The sequence below is a fragment of the Ranitomeya variabilis genome, chromosome 6, assembly GCF_051348905.1.
Source record: "Ranitomeya variabilis isolate aRanVar5 chromosome 6, aRanVar5.hap1, whole genome shotgun sequence".
Taxonomy (NCBI): domain Eukaryota; kingdom Metazoa; phylum Chordata; class Amphibia; order Anura; family Dendrobatidae; genus Ranitomeya; species Ranitomeya variabilis.
Window position 1 is genome coordinate 575,915,977 of NC_135237.1, and position 27,383 is coordinate 575,943,359.

Below are 27,383 nucleotides of genomic sequence, written 5' to 3' on the forward strand. Positions count from 1 at the left end.
TGCCCTGCTCGAGGCCACAGGTGCACAGTAGTAAGGACGGAAGTTGGGGTCTCTATAACTTCCCCCCACTATGGTGGTGATTGAGCCTGCCCTGTCACATGGTTGTGTAACTTGCACATGTGACTGAATTGCCCGGTGCAGGTGCTAAGCTCAAGCGGTATTTCCCACCCTACACTGCCTGACTCAGAGATCTCTAGCAGTGCCAGTAGTAGCACGCATGGATACAACTCCTGTCCGGAGGATCCAGAATATGCTTGTGGTGAAGCCAGCCCTAACACGTGCACACAGAGTGGTGACGAGTATGGCATACACACAGACACCACATGAAAGTGATCATAGCGTGCCGACGAGCGCCTCAGAGATCCTTTTTTAGACTAGGCCAGTCAGAAAGGACCTTACTCGCTGGCCAATACGAACTCGCCAAAGGACCTGAGCAGCTGACAACCGAGGACCAATGGGAGTTCGCCACCTCGCGAGCATGCTCAGAAAAGCAAATCCTGGACTTAGCCACAGAAGTGACTGCTTGCCGCTGAGTATTGCCAGTTACTATAGCTGAACCTTGAGAAACAGCATCAACCAAGCGCACAAATGTTCTCATCTGGCTCCCAGGTCCTATCTTCTGGCCCATGACCCTTACAGTCCACCAAATAAAATTTTTTGCCGCATACCACCTTGGAACCGACAATCGCATTCACCTCAAAATCGTCCAAAGTTGTACTCGACGTCTCTGCAGATGATTAAAAAAACCGGGACATGTGAACGGGTTTCAAGAGGGACAGGTGAAAGGTGTCGGTGATATTCAGGTGCGGTGGAAGGGACAAGCGATACACTGCAGGATTAACCTGCTCAAGGACTTTAAAGGACCTAGATAACGGGGAGCAAACTTAGTGGACTCACGCACAGCTTGATATTACGAGCTGAGAGCCACACCAAGTCATCGGGGACGAAAGAAAGAGCGGGACGGCGATTTTAGTCCGAGTCATGAAATGCAATTTTTAAATTTTTTTGGCACAACTCTACTTTAGTCCCCTTGCCTTGGAGTGATGTTATGTACACCTGTTATTTTATCTAATTTTTTTGGAAAACGTGACTTTTCCTCTAACAAGTCACCATATCAGTTTTAAGACAGAAAAAAAGACATTTTTTTGCTTGGTACTAATTTATTGAATTACAAGCACCATTTCCATGAATTTAGTGCATAAAAATGTCAGTAAAAAAACACAGTCAAAAGGCAAAAGACTAAAAACAAACCCCGCAAATGACGAATCAGGACCATATTGCTAAAATATCTTCCATGAGAGAATGGTAAAATCTTATTTTATTTTTTAACTATTTTTTTGTCCAACGATCAAGGGATGTGAAGAGCTAAGAAGGAAATGTAAGGAAGGAAATATCAGTACTTGGTGTGAAGTGTCATTACATTGATGTGTTACTATGGATTCTCTACATTTTATTGTTTCTTCCCTTGGAGATTTAAAAAAAATGTAGACATGAGTGTGAACCGAGGAAATTGCGTTTAATTTTTAATTTTACCAAATGCAGAAATGTTTGTATCATGGAAACCTCTATAGAACCCAGAGCTGAACACCCGCTAGATGAAGAAAAGACTTGATATTTTTGAAGTTCTCCTTGACTTTGGGAACTACCAGCAGACATTGTTCTCTTTGATGATCAGATCTCCATAAACCTCGACCTCGCACAGTGTCAGGTACTCGGAGCGTCCTGGGATCACCACGCTGACGTATTGACCTTCCATCCCGTCACAGCAGAAGGACAAGGTACCATATGCAACACTCGTGACTGTGCCGCACCTAGAGGAGAAAACCACCAAAACCTTGTAATGATCAACTGCAGATTAAAATAAAAAGAACCCCCCAAAGTGCCAGCTAAGGACCAACATTCAAACCCATGTTCCCATGACTACTTAGAAATATGACTCCTGAGCCGAAAATATACATAGGATGTAAGCTGACCGTCAGGCACAAGGCCAGAAGTTCCACTTTGTAATATTACTGACCAAAAGTACAGCTGGACCATTGAAACAAAAGACTACAGCACAACCATGTATGGTCAGAAATTCTTAGATGCAGTAAAAACAAAAATGGGCATTATTCCGAAACCTTTTCTATTTACCCCCAATTGTGGCCAATTATAGAAAGAACCTCAGGTTACGGTCAGCTGTAGGATGGAAAATACAATACGGCAAATCAGATCAGGAGACTGTGAGGGCCATTGTAAAACCTTCAGCTTGCGCCTTTGAGGTCATTTATTGTGGATTGTGCCTGTGTTTAGGATCTTTATCCATTTGTAGAAGACATCCTCTTTCCTGCTTTAGCTTTTTTTTATGCAGATGGTGTTATGTTTGCATCAAGAGTTTGTTGAAATTTCATTGAACCCATTCTTCCCTCTGCCCATAAAATGTTCCCCGTGCTATTGGCTGCAGCACCACCCCGAAGTGTGATTAATCCACTCCCATGCTTAATATTTGGTGAGATGTTCTTTTCCTGAAAATTTGTGCACTTCTTTCTCCACACATACCTGTGATCGTTGTGGCCAGAGTTCTATTTTATCCTCATTGGTCCACAGGACTTGTTTCCACAATAAATCAGGTTTGTTTAGATGTTCTTTTGCATACTTCTAATGCTGAATTTTATGATGAGGAAGCAGGAGAAATTTTCTTCTTTTGACTCTTCCATTAAGGCTATACAGGTCCTTCTCAAAAAATTAGCATATAGTGTTAAATTTCATTATTTACCATAATGTAATGATTACAATTAAACTTTCATATATTATAGATTCATTATCCACCAACTGAAATTTGTCAGGTCTTTTATTGTTTTAATACTGATGATTTTGGCCTACAACTCCTGATAACCCAAAAAACCTGTCTCAATAAATTAGCATATTTCAACCGTCCAATCAAATAAAAGTGTTTTTTTAATAACAAACAAAAAAACCATCAAATAATAATGTTCAGTTATGCACTCAATACTTGGTCGGGAATCCTTTGGCAGAAATGACTGCTTCAATGCGGCGTGGCATGGAGGCAATCAGCCTGTGACACTGCTGAGATGTTATGGAGGCCCAGGATGCTTCAATAGCGGCCTTAAGCTCATCCAGAGTGTTGGGTCTTGCGTCTCTCAACTTTCTCTTCACAATATCCCACAGATTCTCTATGGGGTTCAGGTCAGGAGAGTTGGCAGGCCAATTGAGCACAGTAATACCATGGTCAGTAAACCATTTACCAGTGGTTTTGGCACTGTGAGCAGGTGCCAGGAAGCATGAAGTGCTCCAAAATCTCCTGATAGCTAGCTGCATTGACCCTGCCCTTGATGAAACACAGTGGACCAACACCAGCAGCTGACATGGCACCCCACACCATCACTGACTGGGTACTTGACACTGGACTTCAGGCATTTTGGCATTTCCTTCTCCCCAGTCTTCCTCCAGACTCTGGCACCTTGATTTCCGAATGACATGCAAAATTTGCTTTCATCAGAAAAAAGTACTTGGGACCACTTAGCAACAGTCCAGTGCTGCTTCTCTGTAGCCCAGGTCAGGCGCTTCTGCCGCTGTTTACCTGGGGAATGCGGCACCTGTAGCCCATTTCCTGCACACGCCTGTGCACGGTGGCTCTGGATGTTTCCACACCAGACTCAGTCCACTGCTTCCTCAGGTTCCCCAAGGTCTGGAATCGGTCCTTCTCCACAATCTTCCTCAGGGTCCGGTCACCTCTTCTCGTTGTACAGCGTTTTCTGCCACATTGTTTCCTTCCAACAGACTTACCATTGAGGTGCCTTGATACAGCACTCTGGGAACAGCCTATTTGTTGAGAAATTTCTTTCTGGGTCTTACCCTCTTGCTTGAGGGTGTCAATGATGGCCTTCTTGACATCTGTCAGGTCGCTAGTCTTACCCATGATGGGGGTTTTGAGTAATGAACCAGGCAGGGAGTTTTTAAAAGCCTCAGGTATCTTTTGCATGTTTTTAGAGTTAATTAGTTGATTCAGAAGATTAGGGTAATAGGTCGTTTAGAGAACCTTTTCTTGATATGCTAATTTATTGAGACAGGTTTTTTGGGTTATCAGGAGTTGTAGGCCAAAATCATCAGTATTAAAACAATAAAAGACCTGACAAATTTCAGTTGGTGGATAATGAATCTATAATATATGAAAGTTTAATTGTAATCATTACATTATGGTAAATAATGAAATTTAACACTATATGCTAATTTTTTGAGAAGGACCTGTATTTGTGCAGGTGTCTCTGAACAGTAGGACAATGTGCCACAACTCCAGAGTCTGCTAAATCTTCCTGAAGGTTTTTTGCTGTCAACCACAAGTTCTGATTTGCCTCTCTAGAAATATTATGATCAGCAGTCACTGAAATTTTGCTTGGTCTTCCAGACCTTATCTTGACCTCCACTGTTCCTGATAGCTGCCATTTTGTAATTACATTTTGATCTGAGGAAAGGGCGACTTTAAAACTTTTTACTATCTTCTGATAGACTTCTGCTTTGTGGGTCTCCACCATTTTCATTTTCAGAGTGCTAGGCAGCTGCTTAGAAGAAACCATGACTATTGTTTTTGTGCTTTTGGCACAAGGTTAGAGGAGACTGAGTTTTAATAAAGCTGGGAAATTTGCATCACCTGGCCTTTTCTGATGATGATTGTGAACAAGTCATAACCTACCAGGCTAATTAATGTCTCAAACCTTGGTCAAACTTTATCTGAGTACACAAATCTCCAAGGATGCCCAAACTTTTGCATGGGCTTTTTTTTTTTTTTTTTTGCAATTTTTAAAATGCAAAGGAAATGTGTCATCTTTAACTTTAGGCTTTTAGAAATCATTTCATCTCAACTTGCTTAGCTATTCACTATAACAGTAATTTGGGACCAAAGGTGCCCGAACTTGTACATGCCACTGTAGATCCTGCTTGCATGGGATAGGCCAGGGAATATAATCTCTGTTGGACTCAGTAGGGTTACATTCCTGCAGAGACCGTCCATGATCCCTAAAGCCAAATGGAAAACAACTTCTTAAGCAGCAGTGATGTAAGAGGCAAAACTCAGCGAGCCACATGATGACAACGATGAGTAGGGTGGCGCTGAGAAGGAATATAGGTTACCGCTGTGACATCTGTTTTATGGTGATTGGTCATTAATACAAAATATAATGAAAATTAGCTGAATGAATAATCAACAAATGATAAAAAAAATGATTGCTGACCATGACCTTGAGTTTCAGTGCATAAACTAAAGTCCATGACAGAATTTTATGAACATATACAAAGCAGAAGATTGTGAAGAAGACAGAACATCATGCAGAAACAACAGAGCAATGTAGTGAAACATAAGAAGCATACTACCACAATTTTCTGTCTTATATGATTCCACACTGTCCTAAGACAGAAAATTATGGAGAAACACAAGAGGGGACATTGAAGAGAAACAGAAGATGGGACATTGTAGAGAAAGACAAGGCATGGCATTCTGGAGAAATGTATAATTGGACATTTTTGAAGAAAACAAGATGGAATAATATAAAAAACCTCACGATTGAACAACATGTAGAAACACAAGATGATTCATTTTGGAGACGCACAAGACTGAACATGTTGAGAAACACAAGACATGTAATACAATGAAACACAGTGTGAAAAAAGGGACATTATAGAGTAATTCAAGACATGACATCATGGAGAAATGTAAGATAAAGTATTGTAGAGGGACAGAATATTTGAGTTTTGCAATATATAAGAGACATGTTAGAAACACGAAATGTGACGTTGTGGAGAAACACAAGATCGGACATTGTGGAGAAACACGAGTCGGGACATTGTGGAGAAGCATAGGATGGGACATTGTGGAGAAACATGAGATTGGACATTGTGGAGAAACATGAGTCGGGACATTGTGGAGAAGCATAGGATGGGACATTGTGGAGAAACACGAGGTGGGATGTTCTGGAGAGACATAAGATGGACACTGTAGAGAAACACAAGATCGCACATTGTGGAGAAATATGAGAAGGGACATTGTGGAGAAACATGAACCGGGACATTGTGGAGAAACACAAGATGGGACGTTGTGCAGAAACATGAGATCGGACGTTGTGGAGAGACACCAGATGGGATGTTGTGGAGAAGCACAGGATGGGATATTGTAGAGAAAGACAAGATAGGACATTGTGGAGAAAGACAAGAAGGGAAGTTGTGGAGAAACATGAGATGGGATGTTGTAGAGAAACATGAGACGGGACGTTGTGGAGAAAGACAAAATGGGACATTGTGGAGAAACACAAAATGGGACGTTGGGGAGAAACACGAGATCGGACATTGTGGAGAAACACGAGATGGGATGTTGTGGAGAAGTACGAGATGGGACATTGTGGAAAAACACAAGATGGGACATCCTGTTTTCTTTTACCTAGCATAAACTTACACTGGGTTGTTGTTGTCGGGGGAATTCCCAATTCGGACCTCGGCCCCCATCAGTCGCTCCTGACAACAGTCCATCCTGTTTGTAAGGATGACATTTGATATCTTGTAGCTCTCCTTCAGGTCCACCTTCCACCAGGGATCTTTCTCATAATCGGTGTGTGTGCAGGAGCCCTTGCTGAAATCAGTGCTGCTGATACCATCTATGGCACTTTTGGCGTATGCTGCTAATGAATATCTAAACTGAGAAATATGTGAGGCTTCTCCATTTCTTGCTACATTTGTGGCTGAGGAAAGAAAAATAGAAGAGCTTTCAGGTACATTGAGCTGATTTGTGGATCCTGCAGTCCGCTGTGGTCTTGCCATCTGTTTTTTGCCATAATTTGTATTCCTGAAGACCATGGACTGAGAAGCTCATGCAAGATACAGACTTATGAATCCCCTCAGCATATGCACTTCACAGTGCGAGGAATCGCTGGCTTCTGAGGTGGAATTTTGGACCAGGCAGGGTGGCATCTCCAGGCATGGCCGCCATCAGGGCATTACTGCCCTGACTGGCATATGGGGCCCGGTGGGCAGAGGGGGCCCGCATCGGTCCATCTGTCCAGCTGTCCATCGAGCCCGGGCCCCAGCAGGAAGGCTTCTGACCGTACAATGAACCTGCGTCTGAGACCGGGCCCGCAAGGCAACAGTTAAAGACGCCAGCCAATCGGAGGCACGCATGTCGCCAGTGTATGACGTCATTGTCATTCGCCGGTGAGTCCGCACTGAAATGCCTGGGATGGATGTTGGCGCTGGACAGCAGCCAGGTAAGAAAGGTGTTTTGTTTTTTTTTACTGGATGCGGCAAGCCCAGGGCATGATGAAGACACGAAGGCAGGATGGGGGACACAGGGGCAGGAATGAAAACACAGGGGGCCGGAATGAAAACACAGGGGGCCGGAATGAAAACACAGGGGGCAGGAATGAAAACAACATGGGGCAGGAATGAAAACACGGGGCAGGAATGAAAACAACATGGGGCAGGAATGAAAGCAACACGGGGCAGGAATGAAAACAACACGGGGCAGGAATGAAAACAACTGGGGCAGGAATGAAAACGGGGGCAGGAATGAAAACAACACAGGGGGCAGGAATGGAAACACAGGGGTCAGGAATGAAAACAACATAGGGCAGGAATGAAAACAAAACAGGGGGCAGAAATGGAAACACAGGGGGCAGGAATGAAAACACGGGGCAGGAATGGAAACATGGGTCAGGAATGAAAACAACAGAGGTCAGGAATGAAAACAACAGAGGGCAGGAATGAAAGCAACTGGGGCAGGAATGAAAACAACATTGGGCAGGAATGAAAACACAGGGGGCAGGAATGGAAACACGGGGCAGGAATGAAAACAACATGGGGCAGGAATGAAAACAACACGGGGCAGGAATGAAAACAACGGGGGCAGGAATGAAAACAACGGGGGCAGGAATGAAAGCAACACAGGGGGCAGGAATGAAAACACGGGGCAGGAATGAAAACAACGGGGGCAGGAATGAAAACAACGGGGGCAGGAATAAAAACAACACAAGGGGCAGGAATGGAAACACAGGGGGCAGGAATGAAAACATGGGGCAGGAATGAAAATAACGGGGGCAGGTATGAAAACAACACAGGGGGCAGGAATAGAAACACAGGGGGCAGGAATCAAAACACAGAGGGCAGGAATCAAAACACAGGGGGCAGGAATGGAAACAACACAGGGGGCAGGAATGGAAAGACGGGGCAGGAATGAAAGCAACACGGGGCAGGAATGAAAACAACACTGGGGGCAGAATGTGAGACATGGGGGCAGAATGTGTGACACGGGGCAGAATGTGTGACACGGGGGCAGAATGTGTGACACGGGGCAGGATGTGAGACACGGGGCAGGATCTGAGACGCAGGGGGCAGAATTTGTGATGCAGGGGGCAGGATGTGAGACACAGGGAGCAGGATGTGTGACACGGGGCAGGATGTGAGACACAGGAGGCTGAATTTGAGACACGGGGCAGAATATGAGACACAGGGGGCAGGATGTGAGACACGGGAGGCAGGATGCGAGACACGGGCAGAATGTGTGACACAGGGGGCAGGATGTGAGACACAGGGGGCAGGATGTGAGACACAGGGGGCAGGATGTGAGACACATGGGGCAGGATGTGAGACACATGGGGCAGGATGTGAAACACATGGGACAGAATGTCAGACACAGGGGGCAGGATGTGAGACACGGGGGGGCAGGATGTGAGACACAGGATGGAGACAGATGGGGCAGGATGGAGATACATGGGGCAGGATCACAGGGCAGGATGGATACGATGGAGACAGATGGGGCGGCAGGATCATGGGACAGAGGGGGCGGCAGGATCATGGGACAGAGGGGGCGGCAGGATCATGGGACAGATGGGGAGATCATATGGGGCAGAATGGATACACATGAGGGCAGGATGTGAGCCAGGAATGAGATACATGGGCTAGGATGAGGGATATTATTATTACCATAGGGGCTAATTAAGGGATATTATTACTGCAGTGATGTATTTATTTTATTTTTTGAGGATACTGTTTTAAATGGGGGGGGGTGATCCTGTTACTGTGCAGAGTGACACTAGGTTGCCTTTTTTTCTTCATCTGGTGTAGTGTAGAAGTCGGGAAAAAATTAAGCAATGTGTTCTGCAAGCGGAGCTCTAGATAACTATGTTATTTCCTGCAGAAATGAGCCCTGGCTGGAAGACGTGATGCAGTCTGTGCTGGATAAAGATGGAAAGCAAGGCTGAACGACTTCACCCAGAGATGTCACTGGTGAGTTAGTGTGTTACCTGTACACAGACACTGCATACTAAGTACAGATCTCCTGTGTATAATGGCACTTATGGTGATAGAATTGTTTTTTTTTTATTAATGATCAGTATTGCAGTATTCTGTCACTATGTGGTGGTAATATGTTGTCCGGCCATGGTGTGGTGGTATTTGTCCCTTGTATGTGCTATTATTTGGTCACTATGGTGGTAATATGTGGTCTGGTCATGGTGTGGCGGTATTTGTTCCCTGTATGTGGTATTATTGGTCAATATATGGTAGTAATATGGTGTCTGATCATGGTGTGGCGATATTTTTCCTTGTTTGTGATATTATTGGTCATTTTAAAAATTAAAAAAAAATTAAAATATACCTAAATTGTATTGGATATTTGAACAAATATTTAGTAAGTTACAGTAGAGTAGGGCCCGGCCAGAAGAGTCTACCTTGTCTTGGTGGTGGATTAAAAATTATTTTGGCCAAAACAAAAGCTTCTGTCTATGTATGTGGTGATGGGAACTGAAAATGTGTAATTGGTGAGGATGTGGTGCAGAAGTGGAGTTTTTCCAAGAGAGGGCAGTAGGACTGTGGATGGTACGAGTGGTGGAGGTGGGGCTGGGGTGGAGCCTGGGCGGAGTTTCAAGGGGGGGCCCTGAAAATTTTGCCAGTGTGGGGCCCCAAAATTCCTAGTGGCAGTCCTGTCTCCAGGCATCCAACCCATTTGTTTGTACTATAATTAGACCCCATGTACAGATACATGACCGCTCTGCAGTCCGCGGTGTGGACAGGATCTCACCTCCAGGTGCAGGAGCGCATCCTAGAGTCAGAACCACAGATACCAGCAGAATCAGAGTTGACAGAAGATTCATCCTGGTGAAAGAAGAGGAACAGAGGCTGAAGAGTCAATGAAGCCAACAAAGTACCTAAATGTAATAAGTCTCTAAGGGAGGAAGTGTACGTCATTCACTGATCTTCTTCTCCGGAGCTGCACTCACTCTTCTGGGTCAGTTGGGCTTTTCAGACCGTTCTTACAAATGATGGAGTTGGCCAGAGTTGGCAGGTTTCACGCACAGATACTTTGTCATCTCCATCATCGGTTACATTTGTCATACAATCTATTCCCTACCATGATCAATGATGTCTGTCACGTCCCACATGACTGGTTGGTGCATTGTCAACACACAAACATCCAAAGAGCAAAGTGGGACCAGAGAGAGCCAGCGGAAGACCCGGCGAGGAGCGGCAGGACTGGTGAGTGGCCCCCTGGGAAAGCTCAGGAGTAGCTTGTATTACTTTTTAACCCCTTCCTGGCTATCTATAGTTTATGGTTTGGGGTCAGAAGAAAACTCAGAACATAAACATCTTTTCATAGCAATTAAGATTCAGACAAATTTAGTTTGGACCAAATTTAATCTTTTCAAAATGCATTTCAGGAAAATTACTCCTCCGTAGACTCGAGTGTCAGGATCAGCATTAGATAAAAAGAAAATAGGAAATGAACTCACCATATGTCTCCACCTCGCCCGTATAGACCCAGAAGTCCAGAGAGCCCATCTGACAAACAGGCAAAATGTGGAACACAGAAGAAAAGACCTGCTATATGCTATAGATGATAACATTTGTCATTTTATGTGTAGTCCATTGAACAATGGTCATAGCAGGACAGCGACACACGGTGATGCGTTTCTACTTTTCTTCATTCATGATTTGTGACATCATCCATAGTATACATGTGGCGAAGAGCACACAGTGCGATCTTATGTACTGGATATACACTCACCGGCCACTTTATTAGGTACACCATGCTAGTAACGGGTTGGACCCCTTTTGCCTTCAGAACTGCCTCAATTCTTCGTGGCATAGATTCAACAAGGTGCTGGAAGCATTCCTCAGAGATTTTGGTCCATATTGACATGATGGCATCACACAGTTGCCGCAGATTTGTCGGCTGCACATCCCAAAGATGCTCCATACAAGGCAGGATGGATCCATGCTTTCATGTTGTTTACGCCAAATTCTGACCCTACCATCCGAATGTCGCAGCAGAAATCGAGACTCATCAGACCAAGCAACGTTTTTCCAATCTTCTACTGTCCAATTTCGATGAGCTTGTACAAATTGTAGCCTCAGTTTCCTGTTCTTAGCTGAAAGGAGTGGTACCCGGTGTGGTCTTCTGCTGCTGTAGCCCATCTGCCTCAAAGTTCGACGCACTGTGCGTTCAGAGATGCTCTTAGGCCTACCTTGGTTGTAACGGGTGGCGATTTGAGTCACTGTTGCCTTTCTATCAGCTCGAACCAGTCTGCCCATTCTTCTCTGACCTCTGGCATCAACAAGGCATTTCCGCCCACAGAACTGCCGCTCACTGTTTTTTTTTTCTTTTTCGGACCATTCTCTGTAAACCCTAGAGATGGTTGTGCGTGAAAATCCCAGTAGATCAGCAGTTTCTGAAATACTCAGACCAGCCCTTCTGGCACCAACAACCATGCCACGTTCAAAGGCACTCAAATCCCCTTTCTTCCCCATACTGATGCTCGGTTTGAACTGCAGGAGATTGTCTTGACCATGTCTACATGCCTAAATGCACTGAGTTGCCGCCATGTGATTGGCTGATTAGAAATTAAGTGTTAACAAGAAGTTGGACAGGTGTACCTAATAAAGTGGCCAGTGAGTGTATATATATATGTATATATATAAATCCTCAGCAGGATGTCGCCTCTGACGGAGCACTGTTCTGGTGGGTCAGGTGGTAGGGAGGAGACCCAAGCCGGAGGTCTCCCTGCTGCAGGGATATGATGAGTCCTACACGCTGGATCTCAGAACAAGATAAAAGTGGGCATAGCCTGAAATACAAGCGGCAGCTTTCCTTAAAGGGAAAAAGAAAAAACATTACGGTTGCCTGAAACTCAGTTAGGAAGTTTACCTTGGGTGCCAGAAAAATCAAGTGAGGTGCTGCTGCAAGGGCTTTGGACGGTTTCTGATACTGAATCCGCTCTGCAAGACCTTGGACTAAATAGGCCGGATCTTGCATTTGATCCACCACTATTTAGAGGGTGTTCATCATTCTTTTGGGCCAGATATAATGACTGCAAATAACAAAAGACTGATCGTCACTTTCAAGCAGAAGACAGGTATGTACAGGTGCAAACTAAGAGCAGCCATCTCCATAACCAACAAATAAAGCCGCACGCTGTAACGCTATAGCATGAGAACATGAAATATAGGAAATATGAATTCCATTACTGCTCTAGAAAACAGGAAACACTGAGAATACTTAGGGAATAAATTAGGCAATTCATGTGTTACTGGCAGCTGCGATAAGGCGATTCTCACTGCTGGGAACAGGGCCGGACTGGGACTAAAATTCAGCCCTGGCATTTGAAGTCACACAGGCCCACTTGTCACATGGTGACTGTATAATATCTTTGTACACTTGTAGGCTACAAGAAGTGAGGGGAGTGTAACACGACTATATAACATAATTACAGCTGTATCCAGCATTACAGCTCAGCCCCCATAGAATGTAATACAGCCAGCCCCCATAGAATGTAATACAGCCAGCCCCCATAGACTATAATACAGCACAGCCCCCATAGAATGTAATGCTGCACAGCCCCCATAGACTGTAATGCAGCACAGCCCCCATAGAATGTAATACAGCCAGCCCCCATAGACTATAATACAGCACAGCCCCATAGAATGTAATGCTGCACAGCCCCCATGAAATGTAATGCAGCACAGCCCCCATAGAATGTAATGCAGCACAGCCCCCATAGAATGTAATGCAGCACAGCCCCATAGAATGTAATACAGCCAGCCCCCATAGAATGTAATACAGCCAGCCCCCATAGAATGTAATGCAGCACAGCCCCCATAGAATGTAATGCAGCACAGCCCCCATAGAATGTAATGCAGCACAGCCCCCATAGAATGTAATGCAGCCAGCCCCCATAGAATGTAATACAGCCAGCCCCCATAGACTATAATACAGCACAGCCCCATAGAATGTAATGCTGCACAGCCCCCATAGAATGTAATACAGCACAGCCCCATAGAATGTAATACAGCCAGCCCCCATAGACTATAATACAGCACAGCCCCATAGAATGTAATGCTGCACAGCCCCCATAGAATGTGATGCAGCACAGCCCCCATAGAATGTAATGCAGCACAGCCCCCATAGAATGTAATGCAGCACAGCCCCCATAGAATGTAATGCAGCCAGCCACCATAGAATGTAATGCAGCCAGCCACCATACAATATAATGCAGCACAGCCCCATAGAATGTAATGCAGCACAGCCCCCATACAATATAATGCAGCACAGCCCCATAGAATGTAATGCAGCACAGCCCCATAGAATGTAATGCAGCACCGCCCCCATACAATATAATGCAGCACAGGCCCATAGAATGGAATGCAGCACAGCCCCATAGAATATAATGCAGCACAGCCCCATAGAATATAATGCAGCAGAGGCCCATAGAATGGAATGCAGCCAGCCCCATAGAATATAATGCAGCAGAGGCCCATAGAATGGAATGCAGCCAGCCCCATAGAATGTAATGCAGCAGAGGCCCATAGAATGGAATGCAGCCAGCCCCATAGAATATAATGCAGCAGAGGCCCATAGAATGGAATGCAGCCAGCCCCATAGAATATAATGCAGCAGAGGCCCATAGAATGGAATGCAGCCAGCCCCATAGAATATAATGCAGCAGAGGCCCATAGAATGGAATGCAGCCAGCCCCATAGAATGTAATGCAGCAGAGGCCCATAGAATGGAATGCAGCCAGCCCCATAGAATATAATGCAGCAGAGGCCCATAGAATGGAATGCAGCCAGCCCCATAGAATATAATGCAGCAGAGGCCCATAGAATGGAATGCAGCCAGCCCCATAGAATATAATGCAGCAGAGGCCCATAGAATGGAATGCAGCACAGCCCCATAGAATGTAATGCAGCAGAGGCCCATAGAATGGAATGCAGCAGAGGCCCATAGAATGGAATGCAGCAGAGGCCCATAGAATGGAATGCAGCCAGCCCCCCCCCAATAGCTCCACAATCCAGTCATCACTCATTGATAAAAAAAAAAAACAACAAAACACTCTACTCACCTTTCCTCCTGCCCCGCGCTGCTCTGGCTCTGGCCTCAGCAGTCGCAGTCTGCCCGCCCGGTCACACAGCAGGTGCGCGATGATATGACGTCATCGCGCACCCGCAGTGTCAGCGCCAGGCAGAGCGGGGAATGATGGGAGAGGGGGCGTCAGCAGACGCTCTCTCCTCCATCATTGCATTCAACTGTACCGGCGTCTATGACGCCGGTATAGTTGAATGCGGGGCCGGGAGTGCGCCGACAGCGGGGAGAGTGTGCCGACAGCGGCACACTCGAGCGGCCCACTACTGCCACCGGCCCTTCTGGCATTTGCCAGAACTGCCCGATGGCCAGTCCGGCCCTGGCTGGGAACCTATCTGATGAGAATCCTCTCCTAGGCTGAAGCCTGCAATTATGAGGGTAGAGAGGTTCCAGCAACAAGAATTGCCTTATCGCTGGGTACACATGAATTGGCCAAATTATGCCCTATGTTTTCTCAATTTTTCCTGCTTTCTAGAGCAGTAATGCAATTCAAATTTCATATATATATATATATATATATATATATATATATTTCTTGTTTTCAGGCTATATCACTAGAGTGCTACTTGGTTGGTTAGATAGAATGTAAAGTCTGACTGAGGCCACAGGTTCATAAGGCTGCCTCGGACAGACTTGGCACAAGCCACTCAGACTAGAAAGACTCCAGAGAAATCCCAATATCCATTAACCCCTGTAAAAGGATCTGGTTTTACAATAGGACCCAATGGAATTCTACCATAGAAGGGCTGCCATCCAGACGTAGGAATGGTCACCAAGCAGGGTCAGAGCTGAGAGGTCACATCAAGGACAAAATCAGGATCTGTAAGATTAGTCAGAGACAACTGGGTCAAACAGGAATACACCTAGCCAGGGAAACACTAAGCCAGTGGTGGGGATTGGGGAACGTCAGCTGGTGCAGCCCGCAGCCACTTTGACCGTTTTTTGGCCGCGGGCCCTCATTCTTCAGAGGTGCGTGCGGTATTGTGTCCGACGTGTAGGTTTTATCTGACTGACCAGACAGCCCTAACTATTTCCAGTCAGAGACTTTTCACTCACAAAAAAACTTTATTGCTCAGTGCTGAAGCTGACAAAGTCTAATTCTGGCGATTCTCGGCTGCAACTGCAAGTGCTGCAAATCTATTTTACGGAGCGGAGGAGGAGGAAGAATGACGAGCATGGTGCACTGCAAGTGCAATCCAGGAACAGCCTCCTGCAACCCCCAGCAGCTCTGCAGGAAGATCTGGAGCTGCACACTTTGCAGCTTTGTTGTAAAACTAGAGAAAAGGAGAAGAGAGGAGAGGCCTAGACTTTTGTGCAACCCTCCACCCTCCCCCTCCCAGCCAAAGCAAAAGGGAAACCGTCTCAGCCTGGTAAAGGAGGTGAGAGGAGCCCAATTCTAGAGTTTGCACGGTGCAAATGCAAAATCCCCCCCGGTGCATATGAGAGTGCATGAGTGCAGGTAGCCAGGGGCCAGTGCATTGGTAAGCTTGAGCCTTCCCTGCTGCAGGTGCATTTCCTTTTTGCTGGGCCTCTCTGACCTTTCCCAGCGCCTGTGCACAGCAGTACTTTGCTCTGTCCTCAACAGTGCAGATACAGTAAGTACACCTGCGCCAGAGCCCAATGCTGGGGAGCCTGTGTAGATGACACAGGGACACATCATCCACATGAAGGAAGCAGGAGGACGGCATCGTAAGAAGATGGGAGGCACCGAACCAAGAAGAGCGACACCTATCGGCGTGGACCTCCCCCCAGGTGAATATAATAAGTTATTTTTCTTCTCTTACAGGTCGGGTCTGGAGCTTATGTAGAGCATTATAGAATACTGGATATCAGCCCTGAAAGGGGGTGGCCGTAACTCGTATCGTCCAAACCTGGTGACAGGTTCCCTTTAAATGTTTGAATAAATATAAGTAGCTAATGTTTAAGTTAATAATTTTATATGGCCCCCAAACACGATTATGTCAGAAAAAAGGTTCCCCACCCCTACTCTAAGCTATATGTTGCACTAAGCTGGAACCTTAGTAGGGTGCGGTGCTCTCCAATGGGCCTGAGCATGGAGCTTTCAGTTGGGATCTCACACACCCATACTGCCAGACTGACTGCACTACAGGTCCCAGCCATTCTAACCTTAGAGGCTGAACAGAGCCCGAAGTCCAGAGTGTCTGGTTCTCACATTTCTATCACCAGCGCCACCTGCAGAGTGAATATATCGGTGACTGGTCGAAGAAGTAGAAGTCTCAGGAGCAGGTTCTGGTGGAGATGTGACATGTATACATTGTATATAGCATATATAGAGAGAGAGAGAGACACAGAGATTTTGGTGTAGGTGTTAGGTTGGGTGGTGGGAAAAGGGGGGAGGTGGATTCACCTTGTGGGACTATGGGACACTGGGTTGTTTGGTTGAAAAACTGGCACTGCCTGATCTGGCCTATGGACGTTGGACATGGACTGAGGCATGAGACGCAGGACCAGTTCTCAGGTCAGTGCGGAGGTTGGGAATGGTGGGCTTAAGTGTGGGGTGGTTAGTAGTGATGAGCAAGTAGACTCGTTGCTGGGGTTTTCCTGAGTGTGCTCTGGTAATCTCCGAGTATTTTGGCCTGCTCTGAGATTTAGTGTTTGTCGACACTCCTGCATGATTTGCGGCAGCTAGACAGGCTGAATACATGTGTGGAATTCCTAACAAACAGGCAATCCCCACATGCATCAGCCTGTCTAGAAGCCGCAAATCATGCAGGAGTGTCGACAAACACTAAATCTCTGAGCACGCCACAATACTCGGAGATCACCCGAGCAAAGAGTATACTCGCTCATCACTATTGGTTAGTTTATTATTTTACAATTTATGGAGGTAAAATGATAAATGTATGCTTTCGCCCTTGCAGGTGAATATCGGCTTCCAGGCAGATCCTGAATGATGGTCGACAATTCTTTTCTCATCAGAGCTTGGAGTTTATCACAATTTATGGCTTTTATCACTTTTTGAGAATTTATCACAAGTTCTCAATGGGATTGAAACGCGGGATGTTTCCATTCGTAGACCCTAATTTCAATGTTTTGATCCCCAACCACTTAGTTCTCACTCTGCCTTGTGACCGATAACCATCATGGTGGAAATACATCATCACCGCATTGTCCAGGATCATAGGAGTAGTCCTTGCAGAAGGTTTAGATCCAATTCTTTATTCATACCTGTGATCTTAAGTATACTTGTGAGTGACCCCCTCCATGGATGAGAAGTCCTCCCACAATGTGAGTGACCTCCTCCATGGATGAGAAGCCCCCGCACATTGGAAGTGATCCCCTCCATGGATGAGAAGCCCCCGCACATTGTGAGTGATCCCCTCCATGGATGAGAAGCCCCTGCACATTGTGAGTGACCCCATCCATGGATGAGAAGCCCCTACACATTGTGAGTGATCCCCTCTAAGGATGAGAAGCCCCCGCACATTGTGAGTGATCCCCTCCATGAATGAGAAGCCCCTGCACATTGTGAATGACCACCTCCATGGATGAGAAGCCCCCGCACATTGTGAGTGATCCCCTCCATGGATGAAAATCCCCCGCACATTGTGAGTGACCCCCTCCATGGATGAGAAGCCCCCACACATTGTGAGTGACCCCCTCCATGGATGAGAAGCTTCCGCACATTGTGAGTGACCCCTTCAATGGATGAGAAGCCCCCACACATTGTGAGTGATCCCCTCCATGGATGAGAAGCTCCTGCACATTGTGAGTGAGCCCCTCCATGGATTAGGAGTCCACGCACATTGTGAGTGATCCCCTCCATGGATGAGAAGCCTCCACACATTGTGAGTGATCCCCTCCATGGATGAGAAGCCTCCACACATTGTGAGTGACCCCCTCCATGGATGAGAAGCCCCCCACATTGTGAGTGATCCCCTCCATGGATGAGAAGCCCCAACACATTGTGAGCGATCCCCTCCATGGATGAGAAGCCCCCCTACATTGAGAGTGATCCCCTCCATGGATGAGAAGCCCCCACACATTGTGAGTGATCCCCTCCATGGATGAGAAGCCCCCACACATTGTGAGTGACCCCCTCCATGGATGAGAAGCTTCCGCACATTGTGAGTGACCCCTTCAATGGATGAGAAGCCCCCACACATTGTGAGTGATCCCCTCCATGGATGAGAAGCTCCTGCACATTGTGAGTGATCCCCTCCATGGATTAGGAGTCCAGGCACATTGTGAGTGATCCCCTCCATGGATGAGAAGCCTCCACACATTGTGAGTGATCCCCTCCATGGATGAGAAGCCTCCACACATTGTGAGTGACCCCCTCCATGGATGAGAAGCCCCCCACATTGTGAGTGATCCCCTCCATGGATGAGAAGCCCCTGCACATTGTGAGTGATCCCCTCCATGGATTAGGAGTCCACGCACATTGTGAGTGATCCCCTCCATGGATGAGAAGCCTCCACACATTGTTAGTGACCCCCTCCATGGATGAGAAGCCCCAACACATTGTGAGCGATCCCCTCCATGGATGAGAAGCCCCCCCACATTGTGAGCGATCTGCTCCATGCATGAGAAGTCCCGGTACACTGTGAGTGACCCCTCCATAGAAGAGAAGCCCTCAAACATTGTGAGTGACCCCCTCCATGGATGAGAAGACCCCACATATTATAAGTGACCTGCTCCATGGTTGAGAAGCCCCCACACATTGTTGGTGATCCCCACAATGAATGAGAAGCCTCCACACATTGTTCGTGACCACTTTCATGCATGAGAAGACCCTACACATTGAGAGTGATCCCCTTCGTGGATGAGAACACCCTGCACATTATAAGTGACCTGTTCCATGGTTGAGAAGCCTCCACACATTGTGTGTGACCCCCTCCATGAATCAGAAGCCCCCACACATTGAGAGTGATCCCCTTCGTGGATGAGAAGACCCTGCACATTATAAGTGACCTGTTCCATGGTTGAGAAGCCTCCACACATTGTGAGTGATCCCCTCCATGTATAAGTGTAGTGCTCAGATGTTAATGGCCATCACGAACCCATATTTACAGCCTGTCTTTAACGAACCTTTAATATATTAGATAGTAACTGTTCAGCTCATATTATCCTTGTATTTTCTGTAATTTTTCCAACTCCTGGACTGCATAGCTCCTTTATCAATGTTTAGTGGGAAAGCCTATGTTTTTAGTATTATCCAACTACTGCATAGTTTCGTTATTAATGTTCAGTGAGAAATGTCGCGTGTATAGTATGGTGTAATATTTGGTACCAGGAGAGCTTTTTGTCATGATCTCTTCGGTGATGTATTTATCTGGTTTTGATTGACGTCTGAAGAGTTGGCCACTCAGCTGGAGGGATACCGTATCGGACGAAGAGAATTTGTTAGGGCTTGTGTAATACTTGGTTACGCAAGCATTTGTCTCTGATCAAGACATAAGCTGGGGAAGACTGCAGGTAAGACAGAAGCCCTGTTAACCTGAGAACTAAAGGAGACGCATGTGATGCCACAGTGTGGATTCCAGGAATTTCTCGGTCTTCGCTGTTTCGCTTCTCACAGCTGATGTTTCCGGAGAGATAATGCGCTATTCCTAATTAAGTTTTTCCTGTGTAGTGTGCAATGTGTCTACTTTACCTTTGTGATTTATATTATGCAAAAGTGTACGCAATATCACACTATTTCCTATTTTCTGTAATCATTTAATTCTTGTAATAGAATTAATCACCTTCTTTAAAGCCATTTCAGACCCCTTTAAATACTTGGCAAAACAATGAAAAGCCCCCCAACAAATTGTGAATGACCCACTTCATGGATGAGAAGCCCCCACACATTGTTAGTGACCTCCTTCATGGATGAGAAGCCCCCACACATTGTCAATGACCCCCTCCATGGATGAGAATCCCCCACACATTGTTAGTGACCCCCTTCATGGATGAGAAGCCCCCACACATTGTGAGTGACCCCCTCCATGGATGAGAAGCCCCCACACATTGTTAGTGACCCCCTTCATGGATGAGAAGCCCCCACACATTGTTATTGAACCCCTTCATGGATGAGAAGCCCCCACACATTGTTAGTGACCTCCTTCATGGATGAGAAGCCCCCACACATTGTCAATGACCCCCTCCATGGATGAGAAGCCCCCACACATTGTTAGTGACCCCCTTCATGGATGAGAAGCCCCCACATATTGTTAGTTACCCCCTTCATGGATGAGAAGCCTCCACACATTGTGAGTGATCCCCTCCATGGATGAGAAGCCTCCACACATTGTGAGTGATCCCCTCCATGGATGAGAAGCCCCCACACATTATGAGTGACCCCCTCCATGGATGAGAAGCCTCCACACATTGTGAGTGATCCCCTCCATGGATGAGAAGCCTCCACACATTGTGAGTGATCCCCTCCATGGATGAGAAGCCCCCACACATTATGAGTGACCCCCTCCATGGATAAGAAGCCCCCACACATTGTGAGTGATCCCCTCCATGGATGAGAAGCCCCCACACATTGTGAGTGATCCCTTCCATGGATGAGAAGCCCCCACACATTGTTAGTGACCCCCTTCATGGATGAGAAGCCCCCACATATTGTTAGTTACCCCCTTCATGGATGAGAAGCCTCCACACATTGTGAGTGATCCCCTCCATGGATGAGAAGCCTCCACACATTGTGAGTGATCCCCTCCATGGATGAGAAGCCCCCACACATTATGAGTGACCCCTCCATGGATGAGAAGCCCCCACACATTGTGAGTGATCCCTTCCATGGATGAGAAGCCCCCACACATTGTGAGTGATCCCCTCCATGGATGAGAAGCTCCACACATTGTGAGTGACCCCCTCCATGGATGAGAAGCCTCCAGACATTGTGAGTGATCCCCCTCCATGAATGAGAAGTCTCCACACATTATGAGTGACCCCTCCATGGATGAGAAGCCCCCACACATTGTGAGTGATCCCTTCCATGGATGAGAAGCCTCCACACATTGTGAGTGATCCCCTCCATGGATGAGAAGCTCCACACATTGTGAGTGACCCCCTCCATGGATGAGAAGCCTCCACACATTGTGAGTGACCCCCTTCATGGATGAGAAGCCCCCACACATTGTGACTGATCCCCTCCATGGATGAGAAGCCTCCACACATTGTGACTGATCCCCTCCATGGATGAGAAGCCCCCACACATTGTGAGTGACATCCTCCATGGATGAGAAGCCCCCACACATTGTGAATGACTCCCTCCATGGATGAGAGGCCTCCACACATTGTGAGTGATCCCCTCCATGGATGAGAAGGCTCCACAGATTGTGAGTGATCCCCTCCATGGATGAGAAGCCCCCGCACATTGTGAGTGACCACCTTCATGGATGAGAAGCCCCCACACATTGTGACTGATCCCCTCCATGGATGAGAAGCCTCCACACATTGTGACTGATCCCCTCCATGGATGAGAAGCCCCCACACATTGTGAGTGACATCCTCCATGGATGAGAAGCCCCCACACATTGTGAATGACTCCCTCCATGGATGAGAGGCCTCCACACATTGTGAGTGATCCCCTCCATGGATGAGAAGGCTCCACAGATTGTGAGTGACCCCCTCCATGGATGAGAAGCCTCCACACATTGTGAGTGATCCCCTCCATGGATGAGAAGGCTCCACAGATTGTGAGTGATCCCCTCCATGGATGAGAAGCCTCCACACATTGTGAGTGATCCCCTCCATAGAAAAAAAGCCCTCACACAATGTGATTGATCCCCTCCATGGATGAGAAGCCCCCGCACATTGTGAGTGACCCCCTCTATGTATGAGAAGCCCCCACACATTGTGAGTGATCCCCTCCATGGATGAGAAGCCTCCACACATTGTGAGCGACCCCCTCCATTTGTGAGAAGCCTCCACACATTGTGAGCGACCCCCTCCATGGATGAGAAGCCTCCGCACATTGTGAGTGATCCCCTCCATGGATGAGAAGCCCCTGCACATTGTGAGTGATCCCCTCCATGGATGAGAAGCTCCTACACATTGTGAGTGACCCCCTCCATGGATGAGAAGCCCCCGCACATTGTGAGTGATCCCCTCCATGGATGAGAAGCTCCTACACATTGTGAGTGACCCCCTCCATGGATGAGAAGCCCCCGCACATTGTGAGTGATCCCCTCCATGGATGAGAAGCCCCCGCACATTGTGAGTGATCCCCCTCCATGGATGAGAAGCCCCCGCACATTGTGAGTGATCCCCTCCATGGATGAGAAGCCCCCGCACATTGTGAGTGATCCCCCTCCATGGATGAGAAGACCCCGCTCATTGTGAGTGATCCCTTCCATGGATAAGAAGCCTCCACACATTGTGAGTGACCCCCTCCATGGATGAGAAGCCCCCACACATTGTGAGTGATCCCCTCCATGGATGAGAAGCCTCCAAACATTGTGAGTGACCCCCTGCATGGATGAGAAGTCCCCACACATTGTGAGTGATCCCCTCCATGGATGAGAAGCCCCCACACATTGTGAGTGACCCCCTCCATGGATGAGAAGCCTCCACACATTGTGAGTGATCCCCTCCATGGATGAGAAGGCTCCACAGATTGTGAGTGATCCCCTCCATAGAAAAAAAGCCCTCACACAATGTGATTGATCCCCTCCATGGATGAGAAGCCCCCGCACATTGTGAGTGACCCCTCCATGGATGAAAAGCCTCCACACATTGTGAGCGACCCCCTCTATTTGTGAGAAGCCTCCACACATTGTGAGTGACCCCCTCCATGGATGAGAAGCCCCCGCACATTGTGAGTGATCCCCTCCATGGATGAGAAGCTCCTACACATTGTGAGTGATCCCCTCCATGGATGAGAAGCCCCCGCACATTGTGAGTGATCCCCTCCATGGATGAGAAGCCCCCGCACATTGTGAGTGATCCCCCTCCATGGATGAGAAGACCCCGCTCATTGTGAGTGATCCCTTCCATGGATAAGAAGCCTCCACACATTGTGAGTGACCCCCTCCATGGATGAGAAGCCCCCACACATTGTGAGTGATCCCCTCCATGGATGAGAAGCCTCCAAACATTGTGAGTGACCCCCTGCATGGATGAGAAGTCCCCACACATTGTGAGTGATCCCCACCATGGATGAGAAGCCCCCACACATTGTGAGTGATCCCCTCCATGGATGAGAAGCCCCCACACATTGTGAGTGATCCCCTCCATGGATGAGAAGCCCCCACACATTGTGAGTGACCCCCTCCATGGATGAGAAGCCCCCACACATTGTGAGTGATCCCCTCCATGGATGAGAAGCCCCCACACATTGTGAGTGACCCCCTCCATGGATGAGAAGCCCCCACACATTGTGAGTGATCCCCTCCATGGATGAGAAGCCCCCACACATTGTGAGTGATCCCCTCTATGTATGAGAAGCCCCCACACATTGTGAGTGATCCCCTCCATGGATGAGAAGCCTCCACACATTGTGAGTGATCCCCTCCATGGATGAGAAGCCCCCACACATTGTGAGTGATCCCCTCCATGGATGAGAAGCCTCCACACATTGTGAGTGATCCCCTCCATGGATGAGAAGTCCCCACACATTGTGAGTGATCCCCTCCATGGATGAGAAGCCCCCACACATTGTGAGTGATCCCCTCCATGGATGAGAAGCCCCCACACATTGTGAGTGATCCCCTCCATGGATGAGAAGCCTCCACACATTGTGAGTGACCCCCTCCATGGATGAGAAGCCTCCACACATTGTGAGTGATCCCCTCCATGGATGAGAAGCCCCCACACATTGTGAGTGATCCCCTCCATGGATGAGAAGCCCCCGCACATTGTGAGTGATCCCCTCCATGCATGAGAAGCCCCCACACATTGTGAGTGATCCCCTCCATGGATGAGAAGCCCCCACACATTGTGAGTGACCCCCTCCATGGATAAAAAGCCTCCACACATTGTGAGTGACCCCCTCCATAGATGAGAAGCCCCCACACATTGTTAGTAACCCCCTCCATGGATAAAAAGCCTCCACACATTGTGAGTGATCCCCTCCATAGATGAGAAACCTCCGCACATTGTGAGTGATCCCCTCCATGGATGAGAAGCCTCCACACATTGTGAGTGACCCCCTCCATAGATGAGAAGCCCCCACACATTGTTAGTAACCCCCTCCATGGATAAAAAGCCTCCACACATTGTGAGTGACCCCCTCCATAGATGAGAAGCCCCCACACATTGTGAGTGATCCCCTCCATGGATGAGAAGACCCCACACATTGTGAGTGATCCCCTCCATGGATGAGAAGCCTCCACACATTGTGAGTGACCCCCTCCATGGATGAGAAGCCCCCGCACATTGTATGTAAATGATCCCCTCCATAGATGAGAAGCCACCACACATTGTGAGTGATCCACCTCCATGGATGGGAAGGATCTCTATTGGGAGCAATGGGGACCGCAGGGATCTGTGCCGGGAGCAGTGGGAACTTCAGCGATCTGTACTGGGAAGATTGAGACTGCAGGGATCTGGACTGGGAGCATTGGGACACCAGGGATCTGTTCCGGAAGCAGTGGGGACTGAATGAATCTGTACTGGGAGGAGTGGGGACCACAGGGATCTGTACTGGGAGCAGTGGGGACTGCAGTGATCTGTACTGACCTTGACATTACAATATTACAGAATGATCTGGATGAGACGTCTGATGGGCAAACACTTGTCAGATGAGATTAATGTAAATAAATGTAGAGTAATCACCGAGGATGGAGGAATCCTATAGCTGCATGTACAATAGGACGGGGGATTCTGGTTACGAGTAAGCTGAGCAGCAACACTCTCCTATATTATACGGGATGGCAGCCTCTCCTCTATTTCATGGGATGGAGGCCTCTCCTATATTACACGGGATGGAGGCCTCTCTATTTCATGGGATGGAGGCCTCTCCTATATTACACGGGATGGAGGCCTCTCCTCTATTTCATGGGATGGAGGCCTCTCCTATATTACACGGGATGGAGGCCTCTCCTCTATTTCATGGGATGGAGGCCTCTCCTATATTACACGGGATGGAGGCCTCTCCTATATTACACGGGATGGAGGCCTCTCCTAAATTTTTTCCGGGATGGAGGCATCTCCTATATTACACGGGATGGAGGCCTCTCCTCTATTTCATGGGATGGAGGCCTCTCCTATATTACACGGGATGGAGGCCTCTCCTATATTACACGGGATGGAGACCTCTCCTAAATTTTTTCCGGGATGGAGGCATCTCCTATATTACACAGGATGGAGACCTCTCCTATATTGCACGGGATGGAGGCCTCTCCTACATTACACAGGATGGAGGCCTCTCCTATATTACACGGGATGGAGACCTCTCCTATATTTTATGGGATGGAGGCCTCTCCTATATTACACAGGATGGAGGCCTCTCTTATGTTACACAGGATGGAGGCCTTTCCTTTATTACATGGGATGGAGGCTTCTCCTATATTGCACAGGATGGAAGCCTCTCATATATTACACGAGATGGAGGCCTCTCCTATATTACACGGGATGGAGACCTCTCCTATATTACATGGGATGAAGGCTTCTCCTATATTACACAGGATGGAGACAGCCCCTATATTACACGGGATGGAGGTCTCTCCTATATTACACAGGATGGAGGCCTTTCCTTTATTACACGGGATGGAGGCTTCACCTATATTGCACAGGATGGAAGCCGCTCATATATTACATGGGTTGGAGACCTCTCCTATATTACACAGGATGGAGGCCTCTCCTATATTACATGGGATGGAGACCTCTCCTCTATTTCATGGGATGGAGACCTCTCCTATATTACACTGGATGGAGGTCTCTCCTATATTACACGGGATGGAGACCTCGCCTATATTACACGGGAAGGAGACCTCTCCTATATTTTACAGGATGGAGGCATCTCCTATATTACACAGGATGGAGACCTCTCCTATGTTACACAGAATGGAGGAATTTCCTTTATTACACGGGATGGAGGCTTCTCCTATATTACATGGGATGGAGACCTGTTATATATTACACGGGATGGAGGCCTCTCCTATATTACATAACTCCTATCTGCCAAACCTGGTGACAGGTTCCCTTTAAATTGTGAGCAATGAGCATTTCAGTAGACAAAGTAGCTGGATGGTGACACTGATTATGGTGTTATCGCCGATCACTATCTTCGTCAAGTCCTCAAAGTTTTGGAGAACAGCACAGATGTCAGGCATCCATTCCCACTCATCAGCTCTTATGTTCAAAGGCTGACCGGAATACTGATGGACATGGTGTCGCTAGTATTCAACTACTGCCCTCTGCTGGTCACAAAGCCTTGCCAACACATGTAACGTTGAGTTCCAATGTGTGGGACATTGCTCACCAGTCGGTGAGCTGGAAGTTGCAAACACTGTCACAGCACTGCTAAGGCGGTGGCAGCTGTATCTGACTTGCAGAAATGGGTACACACTTGGCATACGTTCACAAATAGCTCAGGCAGAACTGGGTCATTTTGAGAAACCACAGAACCACTAAGTTGAGCATGTGGACCATGCATGGTACTTGTGCGAGATTACCAAGCTTCAGAGCCACCACCAGGTTACGGCTGTAATGGGGGGGGTAAGGTGGTAGTCATGGTTGAGGGGCACATTATCTAATTCTTCCATACCCCAGCCCATTACAAAAATAGGGGATTCTGAACAATGATGAATAACGCAGAATGCTTCAGCCCTAAGGGAAATGCCATTGTTTCTTGAATCTGTACGTAAGGGAGCTCCCTCTACTACCCTACTGTTCCCCATACCTGACTTTCTTGGATCTCCTTTGCAGATAAGGTTGTCCCAGTCTTGGCACGCTTGTGGAGTCCCCAAATTGGCCTCTTCAGGTAAGTCTACTCTGTTTGTCCCCGTTGGTCCTATTCTTCTGTCTTTCTCTTGTTCTTGTCTAGTTCATCTCCTTCTTTGATTCTTTCTTCTCTGAGAGTCTCTCACTA

General features: G+C 47.5%; 1 protein-coding gene across 1 annotated transcript; it reads right to left on the reverse strand.

Moving 5' to 3' along the window:
• Positions 1–1,140: 1,140 nt before the first annotated feature.
• LOC143783148 (pentraxin fusion protein-like) lies at positions 1,141–27,383 on the reverse strand. Its single transcript, XM_077271471.1, has 4 exons — positions 27,195–27,383; positions 10,058–10,131; positions 6,443–6,725; positions 1,141–1,811 (listed from the first exon to the last, which is right to left on the reverse strand). The coding sequence occupies exons 2-4, from the start codon at positions 10,128–10,130 to the stop codon at positions 1,643–1,645; spliced, it is 525 nt and encodes a 174-aa protein (XP_077127586.1). The 5' UTR covers position 10,131; positions 27,195–27,383; the 3' UTR covers positions 1,141–1,642.